The sequence below is a fragment of the Aythya ferina genome, assembly GCF_964211825.1.
Source record: "Aythya ferina genome assembly, chromosome: 4".
Classification (NCBI taxonomy): Eukaryota; Metazoa; Chordata; class Aves; order Anseriformes; family Anatidae; genus Aythya; species Aythya ferina.
Genome location: NC_140300.1, coordinates 68,226,920 through 68,247,942, shown reverse-complemented (window position 1 = coordinate 68,247,942; position 21,023 = coordinate 68,226,920). Strand labels below are relative to the sequence as shown.

Sequence of the window (21,023 nt, the reverse complement as noted above, 5' to 3'; positions counted from 1 at the left end):
GAGCAGAAGGGATCAGGAGAGGCGCTGAGTAACATAACTGAAAACCATCTTTCACTTGAGAAACTGCACTGAACGTCTGGGAGAGGAGCTGGCCAATTCTTGGGCTTCAGCTGCAGGTTAAGTGAGCTTGTAATTTGGGGAGGAAAGAGTCACTGAGCAAAGTCAAGTGGCCACTTTTATGCTTGCACCTATCACTTCTTTTTAAGTCTCTTCCTCTTGGCACTTTCACCCCAAGACTGGATGGCCATACACACAAGCTGCTGTACACTGGGTTCAAGGCCAAGATAGCTGGGGTTTGCAGAACAAGCACGAGTACTTCAAAGAGGGCCAGAGCACCTCTACTGTGAAGAGGGACTGAGGGAGCTGGGGTCGTTCAGCCTGGAGAAGTCTCTGGGGAGACCTTACTCTTCCAGTGCCTAAAGGGGGCCTCCAGGAGAGCTGGGGTGGGACTCTGTCGGGGGGTGCAGGGATAGGAAAAGGGGGAATGTCTTTAAACTGTAAAGAGGGGAGATTTAAATTAGATATAACGAAGAAATTCTTTACTCTGAGGGTGGTGAGGCAGTCAGACAGGCTGCCCAGAGAAGCTGTGGGTGCCCCATCGCTGGAGGTGCTCAAGGCCAGGCTGGATGGGGCTTTGGGCAACCTGGGCTGGTGGGAGGTGTCCCTGCCCATGGCAGGGGGTTGGAATGGGATGGTCTTTAAGGTCCCTTCTAACCCAAACCATTCTGTGATTCTGTGATTCTACTTGCTGGCCATAAAGTGTTTTGAAGCGATAACTTATATTTTTCTGGAAATAAAACGTTTGGGGAAGGTGGAAGTTAAAACCAAATGTAGTAAGCCAGTTCTAGGTGAAAGGGTTGAGCATGCTGATGGTTTTGGCTGGGATGAAGTTCATTTTCTTCATAGCAACCTGTAGGGTGTGGTGTTTTTAGCTGTCTACCAGGCTTAACGGGTGAGGGAGCTGCCTGCACCAGCCAAGCTGCTGACCATGGAGGGCAAGGTGTGCAAAGGGGGCTGCCCTGGGCAAGGCAAGGCCAGGGAATGGGAAGCAGTGTGAGATGTTGCTCATCATTATGCAATTATTCTAATAGGCAACTGAATGCATTCTGTTGTTATTTACAGCTAGGAGTGAGCGTGCCATATGCTGAATGGGTCCTAGCAAGCCACCCAAGAAAGACAAGCAGTTGCTGTATATAAAACACTGCATTTATTTCACAGGCTTTACCCTCTGATTGTGCAGAGTAACAGTTCACTGCCGAACCAGTGCAGCCAGGAAGTGTAAATAATGGCTGGGTTATTGTGGGAGAGGCTTGGTTGGTTTGCTGGGGTTGGGAAGCCGGATAGCCCCAGCACTGTGGCCCTGTGGAGACCCAGGCTGTAGACTGTGATGCCCAGATGGGATGCTCACAAAAGTGCTTTTGAGGGAAGAGTGAGGGTGGTGATGTCCCAAAGCACTAGCCTCTTTTGTAAGGCACTCAAAGGGGGATACTCTAACTAGTTTGTTGTAAACAAATTAATAATGTCATAGCTACAAAGAAATCCTGCTGATTTATTCCCATCTATTTATTCATGCACGGCTTTGAGATTGAGGTGTCTGAGCTGGGTGTGGTGGCTGAGCAGCCAGGCATACCAGGGGTAGGTGAATTATTTAGGCTCTAGCAGGGTGGCTTCCCCCAGCCTGCTTCATGCTGTGCAGTAACAGTTCTCAAAAAAAAAAAAATAATCCTAACAGACATGTCATCTTCTCTCAGTTACTTAATGCATATTTGTTCTTCTAACAAAGATGCCTTTTTTTGTTGCATGCTTGTGCTCTGTTAATGAGGAAGCTGTTTCCAAATACAGGCTGTGGCTGTGTCAATGCTGCTGTTGAGGGAGCAATGTCCTGTGCAGTTCTCTCTCCCAGGAAGAGCACAGGGCACAAGTCCTGGCTCGCAGGGGAGGCAAGAGGCGATGGGAAGGGTGGCAGGAGCCACCACAGGATGGGATGAGTGATGCTCAGGTCAGCTTTCAGCTCATGAGGGAAATGGAGGTGCCAGCCAAGAGGATGAGCACTGCTCTAAATAAAACACCGTATGGCTCGAGCTCACCAGCAGGTCTTAAGGGCCTTGGGAATGGTGGCGGTGGCTCCAAATTAAACCTGAATTAATTAGCTGAGCAGCATGGGAGAAGCGTGGGCTTCCAGTCAGAGAGGTTACGGTGAACCAGAGTGGCTACTGATGATAGGATACTGACACCAGGCAGCCAGACCTGCGATACTGAGATATTTTTCCCCACGGCAGCACAGCCCCGAGGCCGGCTGCGGGTGGAGAGCGGGAGCCAGCAATTAGCGCACACAGTGCCGCCAGCCTTCTGGTCATTCCATGGAGGTAATTTGGACATAATGAAGATCTACAGTAATCAGATAATTGCTATCGATTGCTCTTTAGACGTCTTGACGAGGTAATTAGGGGGCACTGGAATTGACTCATTGGCGTAACCTTAATCTAAAAGGTTTCCTGATTCTCTCTCTTTGCCTCTAATGGCTGATAAACAAACATCGTTTTAGCTTTGGGATCTCTCAGGTACCAGGCTCACTGGGGATGTAGGCTTTTCTTTTATGCTAACTAGATGCCAAACATGATCAAGAGTAGCTTGTCTCACCCTTAGCTAAATCAGAGGCTCCTTTAGTTAGCCTGGGCTAGCATCCCGGTTTTGTGTGCCCGTGTGCTCCTTGCGTGTGTTCACTCTGTATGTGATTGGCTTTGGCTGTGTGAGACTGCTTGTTTGGCTGGCTCTCGTAATTAAATATGACTGAGTTTGGCAGTGTTTGTTTCTAATGAAGCTCATGTAGGTGCCTTTGTACTGGCTCCTTCCATGTGGATTACAATTATGCTGTTTCTCTGTAGACAACAGTCCACTGTGGTCTCATTAGTTAGAGGCATGTCTTTATCTTTAGCTGCAGAAAATGACCAGGCTCTTGGCTTACTAGGTTTTAATTACACAATCAATATCTCGGTAACCCTGAACCTATGTATTTGTATGTACAGAATGCTATGTCACCGTGTCTTGCTCTTGTTTTGATGCCATCCCATTCAATGGTGAGTCTCAGAGTAGGCGTCTGTACGGATCTGTCACACAGCAGCTTGCCAGGAGGCTGCCAGTTGCAGAACCAGCAGCATCCACAGGTCCCGTATCAGCAGAACCTATGCAAATAAGAACTTCCTGAAGCAAAATAATGCTTTAGATGTCCAGTGTGGTGAGCAATGGAGAAAACGGATATATCTCCATATCCAAACAGTATGCCAAATCTTTCCATTCAATATAATCACATGCAGTTAAGATTGCTGTGCCTTGGACATGACAGGTAACGGTGTGTCTCCGAAAGGAGACAAGGCTGCCTGTACCTCTCCTGGGCTGCTGTTGTGTGATGAGGACAAGGAGATTATCCTTAGATCCACTAGTGCAAGACACAGGGAAATGTAACGCCATGTGCCATCTGCACAGCAACCACAGCAGTCAGACTTGAGGAATCAGCAGATGACTGTTGACGTCTTAATGTTGTCCTGACACAACCTGACCACTTTTCTTCTTGTTATTGCCGTCCTGCAGGAGGTCCTCCAGCTGGAGCGGCAGATGGGTGGGCAGCTTTTGGAGGAACCCAAAACTTTGCATTTTAAGGGAAGCACTCACAACCTCCGCTTGTCCATCCATGACATTGCCCACTCTCTCTGGAAGAGCAAACTGCTGGCTAAATACCAGGTGAGCATCACAAACGTTACATCCTAGTGGAGAGGCTTAAAGAAATACAGTGACACATGGTTTAAAAAAACAGTGAGTGTGGACATTTTTTCCCTGGACCATCTGCAGTGCCAGTAGCATGGAGCTCACGGTCTCCGGTCATACAACATCTGTGCCCTGATCCTGCGAGGTGCCCCACTCCCCTCTTCTCAAGGCCATGTGGGAGCTGAGCCAATCCTCGACTGAAAAGGGATTGTGGAAAATGACACGTCATTTAAGTATCATTAAAAAACCCTCCTTGACTTTTTTTTTTTTTTTTAACTTTTTTTTTTTTTTCCTGCTTTTCTCCTGCAGGAGATTTCTTTTTACCACATCTGGAGCGGGTGCCAGAGGAACCTGCACTGCACCTTCACCCTGGAAAGGTTCAGCCTCAATACCCTGGAGCTGGTCTGCAAACTCTGCGTGCGGCAAGTCGAAGGAGAAGGGCAGATCTTCCAGCTGAACTGCTCCGTGTCAGAGGTAAGAGACATCAGTGTGTAAGCATGGGAGGGCTAAGGATGTATAGCCCTGCGCATTGCTACTTGGTTTGTACTTCCCATTTTCTTCCCAACTGCTGAGACAAACAGAAGGGGTGGATTAAGCTGTCGCTTTACATCTCCTCCTGCATTTTCCCTGAGTTTATCTCCGTATCCTCTCATCTGGCATGGAGCATCTCCCCTCAAGGAGGGAGGCAATGAAGGTCTCCCTGCTAGTCCCCCTTTCTGTGTCTGCGTGGAGGAGCTCTTTGCCTACCACTCCCTAACACCTCTCACAAAGCACTGTGTGGTCCTGGCTCCCGGACAGGGAATACCAGATGGTCTACTTGCAACAGACTTTTCCCCTCAGACTTTGCTACCGCTACAAATCATGGCTATTATCTTTGACAGTTCTTCTTTTGCTGGCTGACATTTTCCAGTAGAAAAATGATCATAAGTTTTGGAGCATCTTTACCGTAGCTGAAAAATTTTAGCTCCTTGGGGCAGCAGAGCTTAGAGATGAGAAATAGTGATGCATTCAGGTGTGAAGCAGCATCGACTTCAGTGGATGTACTGGTGGCTTTTGTGCCTGGTTCCTCCTGGGTGCCGCCTTGATTTTGAGGTCACCATCATCCCTTAGCTGCTACTGGGCCAACACAGAGAAACGGAATAGTATTGCATTATAAACTGCCCCAGGGCCCAAAAGTCCATTCACCCTGCTCGAAGGCTGCTCCCTTCTCTTCATAAAGATTTAGTGTTAGGCAAAATGCATTTGGGAATTTAAACCACCTCCCACAGCAAACCTAGATCACATCCTCATCTTTTATCACTTCTATTTACCTTCCTAATTTATTTTCATCTGTGTCTCCAAATCACTTTGAAAATGAGTTGCCAGGGGAGATAGCAGAGGAGGCATCCTTACCACCCTGTTGGAGTAGTTCATCCTGCGGCACCAGTACCTCAGTGGCTACGGACTTAGGAAGGGCTGGGAGGTGACAGACAAAAGTTACTGGTGGTTTAGGGCCCCAGCGGTGTGTGTCATTACCCATAACATCTGCTTGGTTATTGGGTGTAAAGCTACATATTCAGCTGGGGACAACACAGCATTAAAGACAGATGGTAAAACAAGTATCATAAACAATTATTGTAATAAGTGCTGCATTGAGGTAATCTCTAATTTAACCTAACAGAGAAGAGAAAAGAACTGAGAGTAACTTTAATGAAATGCAAATACAGACTATAATCATCTTCAGCTGCTTCTGTGTAATAGGGCCTGGTAATAGATTCAGGGGAAACGGGATAATATTCTTGTCTTGTGCTGTGATCGCATCCATCAGGGATGAATAGAGGGAGGGAATAACACTGCTGTTATCAAGGCTGTCCATTGCAAAATCGCTCCTTGTGATTGACACCAACTGACATTCCCAAGCCCAAATGAGGACCTAGGGCTGCTAAGGGCTGGTAAGCATGATTGGGTCAACTTCTACAAAAAAAAAAAAAAAATAAATAAATAAAATAAAATAAAATAAAATAAAATAAAATAAAATAAAATAAAATAAAATAAAATAAAATAAAATAAAATAATAAAAGCCACAAAATCTCAGCTTGTTTGATGGCAGAAATCACCTGGAAAAGCATTAGGAAACTTAACTGTGGCTCCTCACAGTTTCTTCTGGTGCCTAGGTCACCACTACAGTGTTTCAGTGTGTCAATTGCATGCCGTGGCCAGGAATAAAAAGGGAAGGTGGACTGTCTGTAATGCTAACATCCACCACCCTGTAGCTGCAGCCACTGACTCACCAGCACAGGTGAGCACAGGTGACCCACCAGCACAGAAGGAGGACGAGGAGGAGGACAGCTCATGGCCTGAAATGGCCAGGCCAGCTTGCAAGGCAGGGCATTGCCTGATTTTGAGATGGTTTCAGGTTTTATGGTGCCTTCCCAGAAGCCAGTTTGCCACAAAACAGCCAGACAGCTCAAGGAGGAACAAACAAATTGACATTTAAGGACGAGTATTTTGCTTCCCTCCAGCAGAGGCAGGGACAAAGCTGCTTCCCCTGTTTCTGCCCGCATCACCTCAGGCTGGTCACACTGCAAATGAGAGAAACCGAAAACATAAATAGGAGCTGTGGAAGGAGAGCAAATCACTCCTGCCTCTTTTTCCAGGCTTCTGCCCCAAATAATTAACCAGCTCTCGTTGACCTCTGAGAGGTTATTTTTTCACCCTAGCCAGGAAAGTTCAGTTCTGCCCTGGTGGTAGTAATTTGCTCTGAAACATGTCAAAGTGCTTGATCTTTATTTCCAGAAAGTGATTAATTAAGCCTGGCACAATGCTGTCTAGCTACAGTAATCTTTGCCCTCAAAAATTAAAATAAAATACAAATCTGCTGTCTACCCTAAGCTGACTATAAATATTTCTCTTTTTCTGCTAACATAGATGCTTGACTGACAGAGCGCTGCTGCCCCTCTAATGCAAGTAAAAGCAATGAGTCTTAGGGGAGACACTTCTGTGATCGTTTCTGCATTCAGCAGCAAAACTGCTGGTGGTTTTTTGTTATTTTTGTTTTGTTTTGGTGTTGTTGGTTTTCGGTGTTGTTGTTTTGGTGTTGTTGTGTGTTTCTTTTTTTCCTTCTTTCCACCCTCAGGAGCCAACTGGCATCGATTACCCCGTCATGGACTCAGCAGGCACCATCACCACGATAGTTGGCCCCAACGCATTCAGCATCCCCCTCCCGATCCGGCAGAAGCTCTGCAGCAGCCTGGACGCGCCCCAGACCAGAGGCCACGACTGGAGGATGCTGGCCCACAAGCTGAAACTGGACAGGTGAGCAGGGTCAAGCTAAACTCCCTTGGAGGCGTGTGCCAGAGAGGCCCCAAAAATGCCACGCGGAGCTGAGTGACAGCAGCTGTACCTACAGGCTGGTCGGAGTGATCCCACAGGGGATGAGCACCTTGACAGTGCTGGGGATGGTCTGAACCTGGATGAACCTGGGTATAAATTCATGCAGCTGAAAAAAAAAAATAAAAACAAGTCTCCTTTGGGCCTCTTACAGGTACCTAAATTATTTTGCTACGAAATCGAGTCCCACTGGGGTGATCCTGGATCTCTGGGAAGCCCAGAATTTCCCCGACGGCAACCTGAGCATGCTGGCGGCAGTTCTGGAAGAAATGGGAAGACACGAAACCGTGGTTTCTCTGGCAGCAGAAGGAAATTACTGATGCAGCCTTGGCGTGAACAGGAAGGACAGACACAGGGAGCGGTAAAGCCCTGTTATTGCAAACGAAAATTGAAATGAAAACCCAGACCAATGAGTTACACAAGAGACATTTCAGAGAAGAAAGCAAGCAAACAAACAGAAAAAAAAATATACAGCCCTGACCTTCACATGTGCTCTCCTTGTACATTATCACAGGATCTAAGAGAAATCATGCAAAGTTGTACCTTGAAAATATAAATCAACCTAATGTTCCTCTTGGCTTGGCTGTACACTGCTTGGTACAGGATTTTACAGTTTCCTAGGAAACGCTTTTTATTGCTATCCAGATATATGGATAAACTTTCTTAACAATCCCAGTTTCTATGGATGTTGTTTACATCAAATTCTGGACAGGGGTAAGGAGACTGTCCATGGCTCTTTATATTTTTTGTTTAAAGCCATTCTAGACAAGGCTGTGGACAGTTGGTTGTGGCTATTTCAGATTATTGGTTTCTGGTGAATTCAGATTTTGGCTACAATTCCACGCATCGATTGTCTCACAATGATCCTCCTGTCATCATTCTGTTTCCTAGACCTACCTTTAAAAAAAAAAAAAAAAAGAAAGAAAAAAAAATAATAATAATCTGTGTTTAAGAGGTGTGCATCTGGAAAGCAGGTACTCTGGGTGCTAAGCAGGAACACATGTACCATTCCCATCCCTCCCCGAGGGAGCCCCACTGAGCTTTTGTGGAAAATGGCTGTAGGGCAGTGGGGACTGTAGGATAGGAGTCAATTTTTCTCAATTCAAAGTGTAACCAGACCCTTTCTACCCCTTTGTGATATGGTGGAGCCAGATATGCAATTCCGAGTAGTTGGGAGGGGGTGGGGGGGTGGGGAAAGAAACCCAGAAAAAATAAAAATAAAAAAGATCATTTGCTATGATAATTATTTACTAATTAGTATCTAGTGCAAGGATTATAATGATTATTATTATTATTATCATTATTACTTTATTTGTAGTTCTGTCAGCAGCAGGATGAGTTGTTCCCATTTTTATTGAGCCTGTTATCCCCTTCCTGAAGGCCTTCTAAGACGCTACAAGACCTCTGTATTCCATCTGTCCTTCCTTTCTCCAGCCATCCTCCAAAGTCTTCTGTCACAACAGGGGTCGCTCACCCCGTGTTGGCCTTGCTGTGCTCAATGCTTGCCGCAAAGGCGGTGCAAAATGGTGATGCTTCGCTGAAGTCACTGAGCTCTGGCCCCGTGCCCCTCCCTGCAGCCAGCTAGGACATTTGGCACCGATCTGCTGTCCTGGGCACAGTCCTGGCCCTAAGTGGCTGCAATGTCTTGCTTGGCCCCATCCACCCTCCCTGTCCAGATACACAGAGCCCACCGGTACAAAGGCACGTAACATATGGAGGTGCTGATGCTCAACACCCAATTTGTGCACTCAGCGTGGCCTCTGTATGTCTTCTGTATTATCCCACCAGGAGCGTTCGTCCCTCTGCCACGTCCACCACACGCAGGTGATACGGGAGCTTGGCAAAAGGAGCTACCTACTGCTTCTATCAATTGTCACTGCAAACATATTTCATTTTCTGCTCCGTGAAAGGACTGACTACTTAGTACAGCACAGCACAGCGCATCGCAGTGCTTTTACTGCCAGCCCTGGTTGTCCTCTGTCCACTTTCTTCCCCAGCCCATCTGCTCCACACGTGTTCCCACTTCATGTTCTTCCTCAGACCTGAGCTGCTGGTTTTTGTTGTTGGATTATTATTTTTTTTTTTTTTTGTCATTTTGTGTGTGTCTGTTTGTTTGCTTTTCCCAAGGCTTTCAAAACTGCGCCTTTAAAGGTAACTTTGAAAATGTCATTGGTCAAAATGAAAGGAAAATTTCATCTGACCTTTCTCCCGTTTGACATTTCCATAGGCTTGGGATGTTTTGTTTTTAATTTCTCAGCTCCCTGACACCAGCGGTGCTTTCATTACACACTGGGCAGTGCTCACAAAGCACTCTTTTTCTCAGCAGTTACCCAGCAGCTAGCAAACCAGACTTCCAGTCAAATCCAGGGACCAGAGGACATAAATTTTAACTTTCCACATCAGTTGAAAGTTGCACATTTTGCCTGTGCAATCCCCTCCTTCTGTGAACACGGAGATGCCAAGGGCATCCTTTCCACAAACATCCATTTTGTTTTTCACCTTGGGCAGCTAATGCAGCACTCTGCAATGCTAATGCAAATCTTGCTTTCAGCTTCAGGAGGCTTCAACTGGGGCTTCCAGCTCTGCCCTTTTCCATCTTGGAGCAATAATATGGCTCCAGGTCTCAGCTTTTCTCCCTCCTGTGCCCTATTCAGGTGTAACTACTTGTATCTAGTGCGTGCTTCTTCACTATTTCTGTGCATTCTTCATGATCTTAACTTTCAGCTCCTTCCCCTTTCCGTCTCAGTCTGTTACCTGGCGTCCAGAATCACTTGTACCCCATGTGTACACCGTGTTATTTTGCTAGGTGGGAAACGTGTGCACCCTTTTCCCTGGGTTCTTGCAGAGAAGCGTCCCATAGCTAACTGTGTCACTTCAAGACGATGCTCCTTTTGCCAGCTATCTGACCTATCCCGCCCCCAAGACACTCTTCAAGGGAAATTGATGATAAATATTCTTAAAATATTTGGAATCTGGGGCATTATCCTTCTGTTGCTCTAAAAGGGATTTATATGGAGGGAGGAGTATCCACAGGGCATGGCAGTGGAGGACATCACGGGGAGATGGAGCTCTTCTTCCATCCTGCCTGCTCAGAAACCTTCCCTTGCCCACTGCCGTCCTGGGAGAGTTTCTCCCTCCCCTGCTCTGTCAGCCTTTGCAGGGACCACGCAAGTTGTCCCTCGGTCCCTCTGCAGATCCACATCTCATCACAGCAGCTCTGCCATCGCTGCTCGCATGAGTTCCCACCCCAGCTAAAGCTCCCCGCACTCATTCTTCTTCTTTTGCAATTTCTTCCGCGGCCAAGCCTCTTGGCAGGTCGCGCAGCTGGGGAGAGGGCTTTGGGGCGGGGCTCTGGACCCCCTTGGTGTCCCCCCAAGAGAAGAGAGAGGGGAGCAGGGCCAGCCAGCCGTGCTGGCGATGCTTTTTGGTGGTCCCTCTGCCTGAAGTGCGTGGACACACTGCCATCTCGTGGGGCAGCGCCCGATCGCGACCACGGCTTCGTTGGCCAGAGAAACATCGTCCCGGCAAGAAGGGCTTCCCCTGGGATGGCTCTGCCAAACAGCCCATCGGTTTGGCAGACAGGACCAGCTCCTGCGAGTTATCATAATGTTTTTTTTCTGTGTCAGGTGAGCACGGTTTGGTTAGAAAATGACTGCAGGCTTCGTATCCTCCAGTTGTTGCTACTTTTTTTAAGTGCTTAGCCTTTTGGTTGTCCACCCTCGGTTGCGTGCTGGAGCAGTTTTGCTGCTCTTCACACCATCTCTTCGTTACATGTTGATTGCTAGTGATATAAATAATATATATATATTATAAATATATATAAAATATCTACTGACTTCGAGAAAAACCTTTGATTTCTGAGTTAGAGACATTATTGGAGGCAGTCCTTTTCACCTGATTTTCTTCAGTTCTTCTTGTGTTGTGTTCTTGTAAAGGTGGCAGTCAGTGTATAGGGTAAGTTTGGGTTTGTTTTTTTGTTTTGTTTTATTAAAAAAAAAAAAGCGATCACAGGCAATCCATTGTATCACACCAAACAGTGCAAGACCTACGTACTGTTTTAAAGACTCCTGAAAGTTTTAAGGCAGTGAGGGTCTCTTGTGTCAAGATTTGCTTCCATGGGAGACTAAGACTCTTTTCTGAATCGCTGACAGAAATGCAGACACTCATGAGACATGTTGGAGTCTGGGATGCGCACAGAGCAAAACATGTCTGTTACTTGGGTTTCTTGCTATTTCTGTTGCTTACATATAGAATAAATGTATTTACATGCTGTAAGCCCGTCATTGTGGACAGTGTCCTAATGTCTCGTATTGCTACCTAAAATAGTTTCTTTTGGGTTCTTCTTTTCTTCTTGTTTTGGGGGGTGGGGTGGAATGGGGCAGGGAGGGGCGGGGGGACCTTTAGACCATTGTATGCTCTAGCCAAGTAGGTACCGCAGCCCTGAGGTTAATTTTAAACAAGATGATACTGTTGATTTTTTTGCTCCCATGGCCAGGGCACTTTGTCAACTATCTTACTGTTGTCAACTGTTCAGAAGTCCTTTCAAGTATCACTCTGGCTCTCATCTGGCCCCAGAGTGACTAATTGTTTGCAGGCTGGCTTCCTTAATATCAGGTGGTGCAGAGATGAAAACCAAACCTTTGGCCCTTCTCCCACAAGGGCTCCAACGAGGTATTGACTTTGGAGTCACCACCACAATCCATTCCTAGCTTGTGTGTTAAAGCTTGAGTTCATAAATTTAGCTGCACTGCAGGTTTTTAAATGCTGAAGCATGTATCTTTGACATTCTTTGTCGTGGGATTCTCAGAGAAATGCAAAGTGTGTGTATGTGTATAATATATATACATACAGAGAGAAGAGAAAATAAAGGACACCTACTGCTGGAGGCTTTTAGCTCTGATGTGGGTCGTGGGTATCCTCTTGTGAACTCCTTTTTCTTGTGAAGGTGAAAATTCAGTGCGGTAGCATCACTGCAAAGTCATTTAGGCAGTGCTGTAAGAGCCAACACTGTGAAAACTGGCAAAGAAATAGAGTTGGATTTGAACCAAAGCCACAGAAATGAGCCCTCAAGTTTGGTAGGTCAAGCTCCTTGCTTGAAAGAGGATCATGCAGTTTATTTACTTACTTGTCCTTTAAGCTTGGCACCTGTTCCCTGAAATCTGAAAAATCCCTTTATCTGGAAGTCCTTAGATAAGCTCCGACTGTACAAAAAAGCAATGATAATTCAGAGTTCCCACTAACCTCTATCACTGAATAGGTATTACACATTTTCCGTGATGCTGGTTAAATGTATTTAATAGTGGTTTAGTCCCCTCAGCTGTTTATAAAGAAACTAATTGTTGTGTGCACTGTACCCAAGGCCTTTTCTCCACGAGCATCCCGTAGCCATGGCAGGCAAGTAGCTTCTGGAAGGCCGTGAAGAAGCAGGATGTCACGTGTAATCATGCAGGGACATCCCACAGTGGTGAGGTGCTTCTCTGAGGGCTCACGCACTGGTCTCCAGCTGCTGGTTTGCAGCTGGTGGGACAATAGCCCATAGATGAGAAAAGCTTGCATGGCCTCTTTGGTTGCTGCCAGCTGGCTCTTGCTACAGCTTGCCAGTAAATTTTGAGAGCTTAAACAATAGGAATAAAAAGCAAAATCAGTCAGGAAAGTAAACAAAATTAGAAAGAAAGAGGAGCAAAACAGTCTTCTCCCATTGATCTTGCAAAAACACCCCCAAAGAGTCCATACCCTACGTCTAAGCAGGGTGCGTAACACAGTTGAGAAGTTATGGCATTAGCATTTCAGTACACCTGTGTGGTCAACTCGTTTGCTAACATATGTTCTGTCTGTTAACGTTGAAGAGTACGACGACTATACTTTTGGTACCTTTCTAAAGCATGGAAGGAGGGCCCATAACGAATACCAAGCCTGTGCGGCCCAGGCCGAGATGTATTACGTTTCTCCCTCCTGTTCACGTGTCTCAGCTTTGCAGTTCTGCCAGGGTTTGTGGGATTTGTTTTCTTTGCTACTCAGACATGGAGAACTATTTTGGTTTTGATTTCCCTATTGCTGTATCTTCTATGCAACTCCTTTTCTAAAGACTTACTACCAGAGAAGTGCTAGCCATTGCATTATTTGTATTGCTGTACAGTGGAGGTGTGGTTTACTAGTTCTGAGTGTGCCTCTTACCCCCCTCCCTTTTTCTCCTTCCCTCTGTTTGTAAATGCCTGCATTTATTCTGTCAGCCTGACATGTACAAAGTGTAAGAAAGAATTTTTAAACAGGTAATAAATTATATTTATAAGCAACTGGAAAAAAAAATACACCACTACCTTGTGTTCAATTGTTTAGTTCCTGGAAGCTTGGAAGGAATGAGGAGCCTTTTATTTAGTTTATTTAAAAAAAAAAAAAATCTGCTCAAAAGAAGTGCTTCTGTGCATAAAATGTCTTTGTGATGCAGTCTTTCTTGTAACATGCTGTTCAGGACAACAGCTCTCAGCTGAAGCCAATCTTCCCATGGAAAACAGACTGAGACCCAGGGATGAACCACCCCAGGTACTGTTCTTCGTGTTTTCATTTCATTGCCACAGTGAAAGGTGAAGAAAAGCAACAGACAGGAAAACACGGCCTCAGGTGCTGAGCTGGCTGCCTGGTGAGCCCAACACTGCCCTCCCAACCTCCAGCCCTTTGGTTACAGATGGGAGAAGCCCAGCATGAAGGCAGCAGCCCAGGAGGCAAACTCAAACCACTGTGAGCACTTCTGTCTAGTGGACACCTGCTCATGTCCAAGTTAGATGGTTATAATGGCCAAATACTGATTTTCATCCTTCTCACACCCAGCCCCCACTATCAGAGATGGTTGTTTCTCACCAGCCTTGTTAGACATACTGTGCTCAGTATTAAATTGTATAAATTTGTAAGAGACGATTCCTAGCACAGCCACATGGCTTCTCCTCCATGGGGTGGCAGCGGGGAAATGGTCCTTGCTTGCCACCAGCCCCTTGGTGATGTGTGAGCCATGGGCTGAGGAGCTTACCTTGCCCACAACAGGGGTGATATAGGGGCCTATGTGCAAGAGCAAAACACAGACAACAACCCAAAAAGCTGGGAAGTTGTCAATCAGCATACAAGCCAGGCCCTGAAGGCTGTCTGGAATAGGCCACACCTTTAATATAACCAGCCTCCCTTGTGCTTGGGTTACAGAAAGCTTTTCCTGGGGTTTAAGGTGTCTTTATTTATTCATCTTTCCTCCTGTAGACATTGCTACTGTGATCTCCAGTGGTGGCCAGGTGCCAAGTGCTGGGGCTGCTCTGCCTGTGTGGGACACCGCTGGGCTGTTCAGCAGACCTCAGTGAAGCCCGTCACCACAAGGCCACCCGTGGGGGATGGCTCCTCTGTCGCCCCAGCTCCTCTGCAACAAGTGGGATGTGGGCAATCCGCCTGCTGGCTCCTGCAGTTTGTTTGCACGGAGCCTGCAGTAACTCTGCGGGAGGCTGGGTGCAGCCCTGGCTCGCGTGGTTGCCCTTGCAGCGATGGGGGCCGGAGCTGGAGCCTGGCAGCACCAGCCTGTTACGGAGCCAAAGCCCAACACTGACTGCAGGCAAAGCACAGCGAGGACAGCACAAGCTCCAGTGACGTGTTTGCTCTGGCCAAAAGCCGCTGGACCTTTGGCAGTGTGGAAGGAGAACTGTTCACCCTTCTCTTTTAATCTTATGATTATCCGCTCTGTCACAGGAAGAGGTAGATTACATGTGACAGGATGTGCGGCCATGACACCAAAGAAAGATCTGTATCCTAAGGGGCATGGGGAGTAACTTCTGTGGTAATTCTGGCTAGAGAAAGCTGAGGTGCAGGCAGGGCTTATTTCTGTGAAATGAAGATGTCTGCTTTGGATACCAGTCACTGCCTGTGTATTTCATGGTGTCTGACAGATTTTTCTTCCAGTTTTCCCTTTGCATGTTTAGCTGTTACAGAAGACAAGTGCCTTGCCTTTCATCCCACTATTCCTGTCCTGTCTGTGCGTACTACTGAGCTTGAATTTTCCTGTGGTTTTTGACATCCCTGCAGATTGTATCTGCTGCAGTTTACAGTCTCTGCACTGTCCAAGCAGTTTCTTCCTTATCTAGAGGGATTTTTCCTCGAGGTACCTCATCTCTTAGTATTTTTCTTGAGACTCCTGGAAGGTCTGTTCTTGGTGTTTCTATATGTGAAGGTGGGACTGCAACTCTCCTTACCATGTAGCAAACGGCACAAGGAAGCTGAGCTCCAGTTTTGGCTGGGGACAGTAGCATGACTCTGTCAACCATGAATAAAAAACAGGACAGTCCCAGCAACACCTGCAGCTGAAGAAGATTTAAGCATAAATACAGGCTGGGTGGAGAATGGATTGAGAGCAGCCCTGAGGAGAAGGACCTGGGGGTGAAGGTTGATGAGAAGCTCAACATGAGCTGGCAATGTGCACTTTTAGCTCAGAAAGCCAACCATATCCTGGGCTGCATCAAAAACAAGTGTGGCCTGCAGGGCGAGGGAGGTGATTCTCCTTCTCTAGTCAGAGCCTCCTGGAGGGCTGCGTTCAGCCCTGGGCCCCCAGCACAAGGACATGGATGCATTAGAGTGAGTCCAGAGGAGGGCCACGAGGATGTTCAGAAAGGTGAAGCACCCCTCCTATGAAGAAAGGCTGAGGGAGCTGGGGTTGTTCAGCCTGGAGAAGCCTTGCAGTACCTGGGGAAGGTACTTGCAGTATCCGGGGTAGCCTTGCAGTACCTAAATGGGGCCTACAGGGAAGCTGGGGAGGGACTCTGTCAGGCATATACGTGGAGGGCTAGCACAAGGGGTTTTTTAAACTAAAAAAGGGTAGACTTAGGTTAGATATAAGGAAGAAATCCTTTCTCTAAGGGTGGTGAGGCCCTGGAACAGGTTGCCCAGAGAAGCTGTGGATGTCTCATCCAGTAAGTGTTCAAGGCGAGGCTGGATGGGGCTTTGGGCAATGTGGCCTAATGGAAGGTGTCCCTGCTCATGGCAGGGGTTGGAAGTAGCTGAGCTTTATGGTTCTTTCCAACCCAAACCATTCTGTGATTCTATGAAAATACAAGTATTTAAGCCCCAGGTTAAATAATAGCCAGACACCTAGAAAAGAAGAGGGAAAATAGGAACAGTCTAGTACTGCCCCAGAAAGCCAAACCTAGAAAACACCGAGACCCAGAGGCAAAGCTGGTAGGGAAAGGCAGAGACAAATGGAGGTGACACAACACATCACAGGGACCATATAATGGCAGCAGAGCCAGCTGTACCACCACAGGACAAGGTGCAGTCATAGGCGAAAGGCAGCTCACCAAGAAAAATGCTGTTTACAGGCTTCTCTGAAAATTACTGGCAAGGTGATACACGCTCATAAACACTGAGCTACATGATACGTGCTGAAACGTGGCAGTGCAGAAGTAGAAGAGAGTGCAGGAAGTAAATATATATACAGATATGTATATGAATGTATAGATACATGTACTCTAATGCCTCTAAGCACTAAGGATTGCCATGTTTCACCTGATGCAGTATATGTAAGCTGCAACATTTTTAATTTTATTTTTTTTTGAAGCACAAGGTTGGAAAATCAGTCAGTGCACAGATTACCTTCTGTGCCTCTTGTGCTATTAAAAATAGTAGTGATAATTCATAAATACATAGGGAAAAGAAGAAATGGGGGGGCTCACAAAAATATTATTCAAATGCCAAATTTCTATAGATTTACATAATCAGACACAAAATGCAAGCAACTGCTCAATTAGTGATAACACTATTTTAATTACTATTTCTCTCTTCACTGAGTTGTGAAAGGAGTGATGCTTTTTTTTTTTTTTTTTTTTTTTTTTTTTTAAATGCCAGTGGAAACACACACAGTGTCTTACTGTTTACTTCTTTGTTCAAAAGGCAAATCTTAGAGAAATAAAAAAAAAAAAAAAGTGTCATGGTTGAAATAATCTAACCGGTGAAATGAAACCCAAAGGTAGTGCTTTTCAAATATATGAAAAGTAAACAGAAATAAAAGCAATATTCTTCATGGGGGGATGGAAACAATTTTATTTGGGGGAATGTTAAAACAACCATATACAATTTGAACAAATACAATAGAAGAGTTTGCTCCCCAAGTTTTCTAATTACAGTATTTACAGGTTTAATAAGGCACTGGTTCTCAAAAAAGAACACCAAGTAGTTTCTTAGTCTATATATCATCAACCTTTTCTTTAATAGAAATAACTTTGTGCTAGAGAAAGGATAGCAGTTGCTAGATGGCATCTCTCTTCCTCTTTTATTTTTTCTTTCTTTTTTTTTTTCTTTTTAACTTTTTCTCCCACTTAGCTATGCCATCTTAACTATATTCCAATAAGTCACTAAACTTCCCTCAGTGATTTACATTGGAAAACTGGATTTCCAAACCTGTGGGCACTGAAACTATGATTATCTTCACCACTGATTTCGAAGCCCAAATTAAAACGTACTGTGAAACTACCAAAATCTGGAAGTGACATTAAAAGGCTACAGAGGTGGTAAAATAACTGTACTAATATGTAGTCAATAGACATGTTCAAACTGAAATAATTTCATTTGGAGTGTTGCGTAAAGTCAGCCATGCAGCCGGCAACTCAAAGGTCACCGTGCTAAAAGAAATGACTTTGAAGCTTGCCTCAGGCCATTTTCTGGCCTTAGGAATATCATTTTACAGTATCATTGATTATAGTGGGCAGGAGATTTGAGAGGGAAATCTCACCTTTTGAGTCTAGGGAGAAAATAGGCAGGCACTACTTACATAACTGCAGAACTCCTGCTTTCTCAGATGTGTGTCTTCTCATATATATATATATTTATTTTCCTATATAGCACCGTTGCAGTGATTTGTCAGTTATGCATTTTCATAAATAAATATTATGTTTTATTTAGTGCTTTATCCTCCATAATAGTTTACTCTTAATCCACATACTGGAGTTATTCCAGACTCCCAACTGAATATATATATATTTTATATATATATATAAAAACACATAAACTTGAACACTTAACATATACACTTTATGTAACCTATCAACCAGTATCGTAGATCCCTTTCTCTTGGACTGAAAAAAATAAGACTTGTTTAGAAAAACCAGCAACTGGACCTTCTCTCACAGCACACTGACAGCACGTGCTGGGGGCTTGGAGGGGCAGCACATCTAGCAAACCGTTGGCAGGAACCATCACCAGGCAGCAAAACCCCCACCAAAACACTTCCAGGGAAATAAATTATAACTAAAAATGTTAAAAAGAAATTTATTTGAGGAAAGCAGATGTGAAACATAATGCAGCAGGAGAAAGGCATCCTTCTGTGTGACCTGCAGGGGCTGGGCTCAGATGTGCCTTGTGTAGGATCGATGAAGCCTGCCCCTTACTGCTTGGACATCAGCACGATGTCCCCATTTCCACAAGTTTTACCCCCTTGCCGGCCATGGCAGGCCCAACCCTGGCCATCAGCCTTGCATAGGTGCATTTCTCATTGGCTTTGACGGAACAAAGAGAACCCAGCTCCTTTGGGACTGGGTTTGTTTCATAAGGCAAAGGGCATGAAGGCAAAAGGTAAAATGAGTTAATATGGAAACCATTTGACTCAAGTCACTAAGACAAAAAGGTATGTTTTTGGCCACAGGTCTTCAAGTGAAGGCACCCGAAGAGGGCAGCAAATTCAGCCCTCACTAATGCAAGCATTCTGTTTATTAAAGACAGTAGAAACCAGCATTTCCCCTCTGGGGATGGGATTTTTTGGCTTACTACTAATTCTCAGAGATTTTCTTTTAGTGTTGCTTTGTATTTTTGGGTATAGGGAAACTGGAAAGAAAAAAAAAAAAAAAAAAAAAAAAAAAAAGCACTCTAATTAATGAAAATCCTCTGATTAAACTTTAACACCTATAATCATGTAGGTCTTGCTGATTCTCTTGAACTTCACGCATTTTTCTCCATTAGCTTGAAAGTATTAAATGGTAATTTTTCAAACTAGAAAAATACCTTCAGGGAGCTACGAAGCCAAACCCCAATTATATTTACCTACCTACCACAAATAAATCAGTTTTGTCCAAAAAGGGAAGAAAAAAAAAACAGCATTACATAAATGCTGAGGCTAAATCCAGCATGACAAGTATTTCAGTTCTGAAATAGGTTTAGCATAATCAAAGCAGCATTTGTAAGGACCTATTTCAGAATTAAACTGAACACTACCTAGGGAAACAGGACATAGGAAGGCAAAAATATGAAATAATAAGAAAATAAAGAGCAAAATGGTAGATCCCACACAGCTCATCTTTGATAATCTGATGAAGAACACAGACCTTTCCAACGAAAATACTTCATAGGGAATATTTTTGTCATCTTGTTACCTCTCATTTCCCCTTCTATAGTTATAACATTGCAGCAACTGTTGCAGCCCCAGGAAGGAGGAATGGAGAAAGATGGAAAATTGTTTCCTGCTGTTCTCCTCTAAAAACTCGTCTTGCTATGAGATACTACACAGCCACAGACTGGTGGTGCTGACTCCCCTGTGCAGGCTTCGAGGCTGTTGGAAAGCCATCAGAATAATAAGGCAGCTTAACTTCCAGCCAAAATGTTCAGTGTGTGGTGCCCTGAAAGTATGGTCTTAAACATGCTTTTGCCACAGCATCCCACGTGGTGCCCTAGTGATGCTGAGTGAAGAGGTGTTTTGGGGTGAATTCTGAGGCAGTGTCCCACAGAACCAGCCACGACGTGTTTCTTTACAACCCTCACTGAAGTGATGATCACCTTGAGGTGGTCCAACACCAGCACTGGATGTCCTGCCTGTGGCTGGACATAGGGCATCGAGCCCAAGAGGAGCATGGGGCCCAGCTTGGTGCATGCCCAAGTCCCAGACTCCTCCTCCATGCCAGCTTCTGCTGCAGCCAGGGGGCACCAGCTCTTCTTGTGCTTAGGGAAAAAAGGACTGATCCAAAATAAATGGGATTTTTTTTCAGGTCTTTGCTTTCCCTTAAAAAGGGAACATGGATTAATTTTTTTTCAAGATATGGTTGTACATAGATACTTCAATTTTACACAAGAAGTTAGTAATTGTTCTTCACAAGGAGCTTTCTCCTACCCACTGGACTTGTTTGTATGTTCCAGCAGTTTCATTTACCAGCAGTTTCCCTCATTAACAAAAGTCTAGTAAGCAGATCCAAGTGTGTAAACTTGCTCCTCTTTTTTCCACGCACTCAAAATGTTTAATTCTGTAGTGGGTGGAAAAGAAAACTAAGAAGGGCACTTGTTCATCATGCTGGTACCACCTCCATGAGATTTCCTGGCAATACAAAGAACTTCTTCAAACAAACAACTCACACCATGCGTGCCATGTTCACATGGATTCTGATGGTCTTCAATGCAACGTGATATCCCCAGTGACAACCCATCCACAAGACTTCTTCAATCCGTGTCTACAGTGGTGGAGACATATTTGGGCTCTATCTATACTGGGAGAACAACTCACGTACATCGGGCTGTGGGAAGGTGGCTTTTAGGATGCAGCTTCCTTAAGCTGCACAGATCCTCTCTCTTTTTTAGATGCTGGAGTGCAAGAGTCTCTTCATAAATGAAAAAGTCACTTTGCTTTCATCTTCAGCACAGTTTCTTTCTTTTTCTTTTTTAATGTAACAATATACATCTTATTTACTTCTAACCAAAGGTTTTATTTTCATAAAATTTAAAGCAGTATCTTTTTAAACAATCAAAATAATAATAATAACAATAATAATAATAAAATAATAAGTGGCTTTCATGGAAAGCAACATGCATAATCTTAAACCAGTTACTAAAACTGTATTTCCCCGTGTAAACAAGGGCAGACAAGCCTCTTCCAACCTTGTATGTCAAAATTCAGCTGA

The 21,023-nt window shown here is 45.0% G+C and overlaps 1 protein-coding gene across 8 annotated transcripts in view; it reads left to right on the top strand.

Annotated features, from left to right (window-relative positions):
- UNC5C (unc-5 netrin receptor C) overlaps positions 1-11,406 on the top strand; it is a 371,609-nt gene extending 360,203 nt beyond the window's left edge. For all 8 annotated transcript variants that reach the window (XM_084516955.1, XM_084516962.1, XM_084516959.1 and 5 more), the window contains 4 exons: positions 3,589-3,738; positions 4,072-4,236; positions 6,878-7,056; positions 7,286-11,406. In XM_084516955.1, the coding sequence (XP_084373081.1) occupies positions 3,589-3,738; positions 4,072-4,236; positions 6,878-7,056; positions 7,286-7,451 (660 nt within the window). In that variant the 3' untranslated portion in view covers positions 7,452-11,406. The remainder of the gene's footprint in view (positions 1-3,588; positions 3,739-4,071; positions 4,237-6,877; positions 7,057-7,285) is intronic.
- Positions 11,407-21,023: the final 9,617 nt, after the last annotated feature.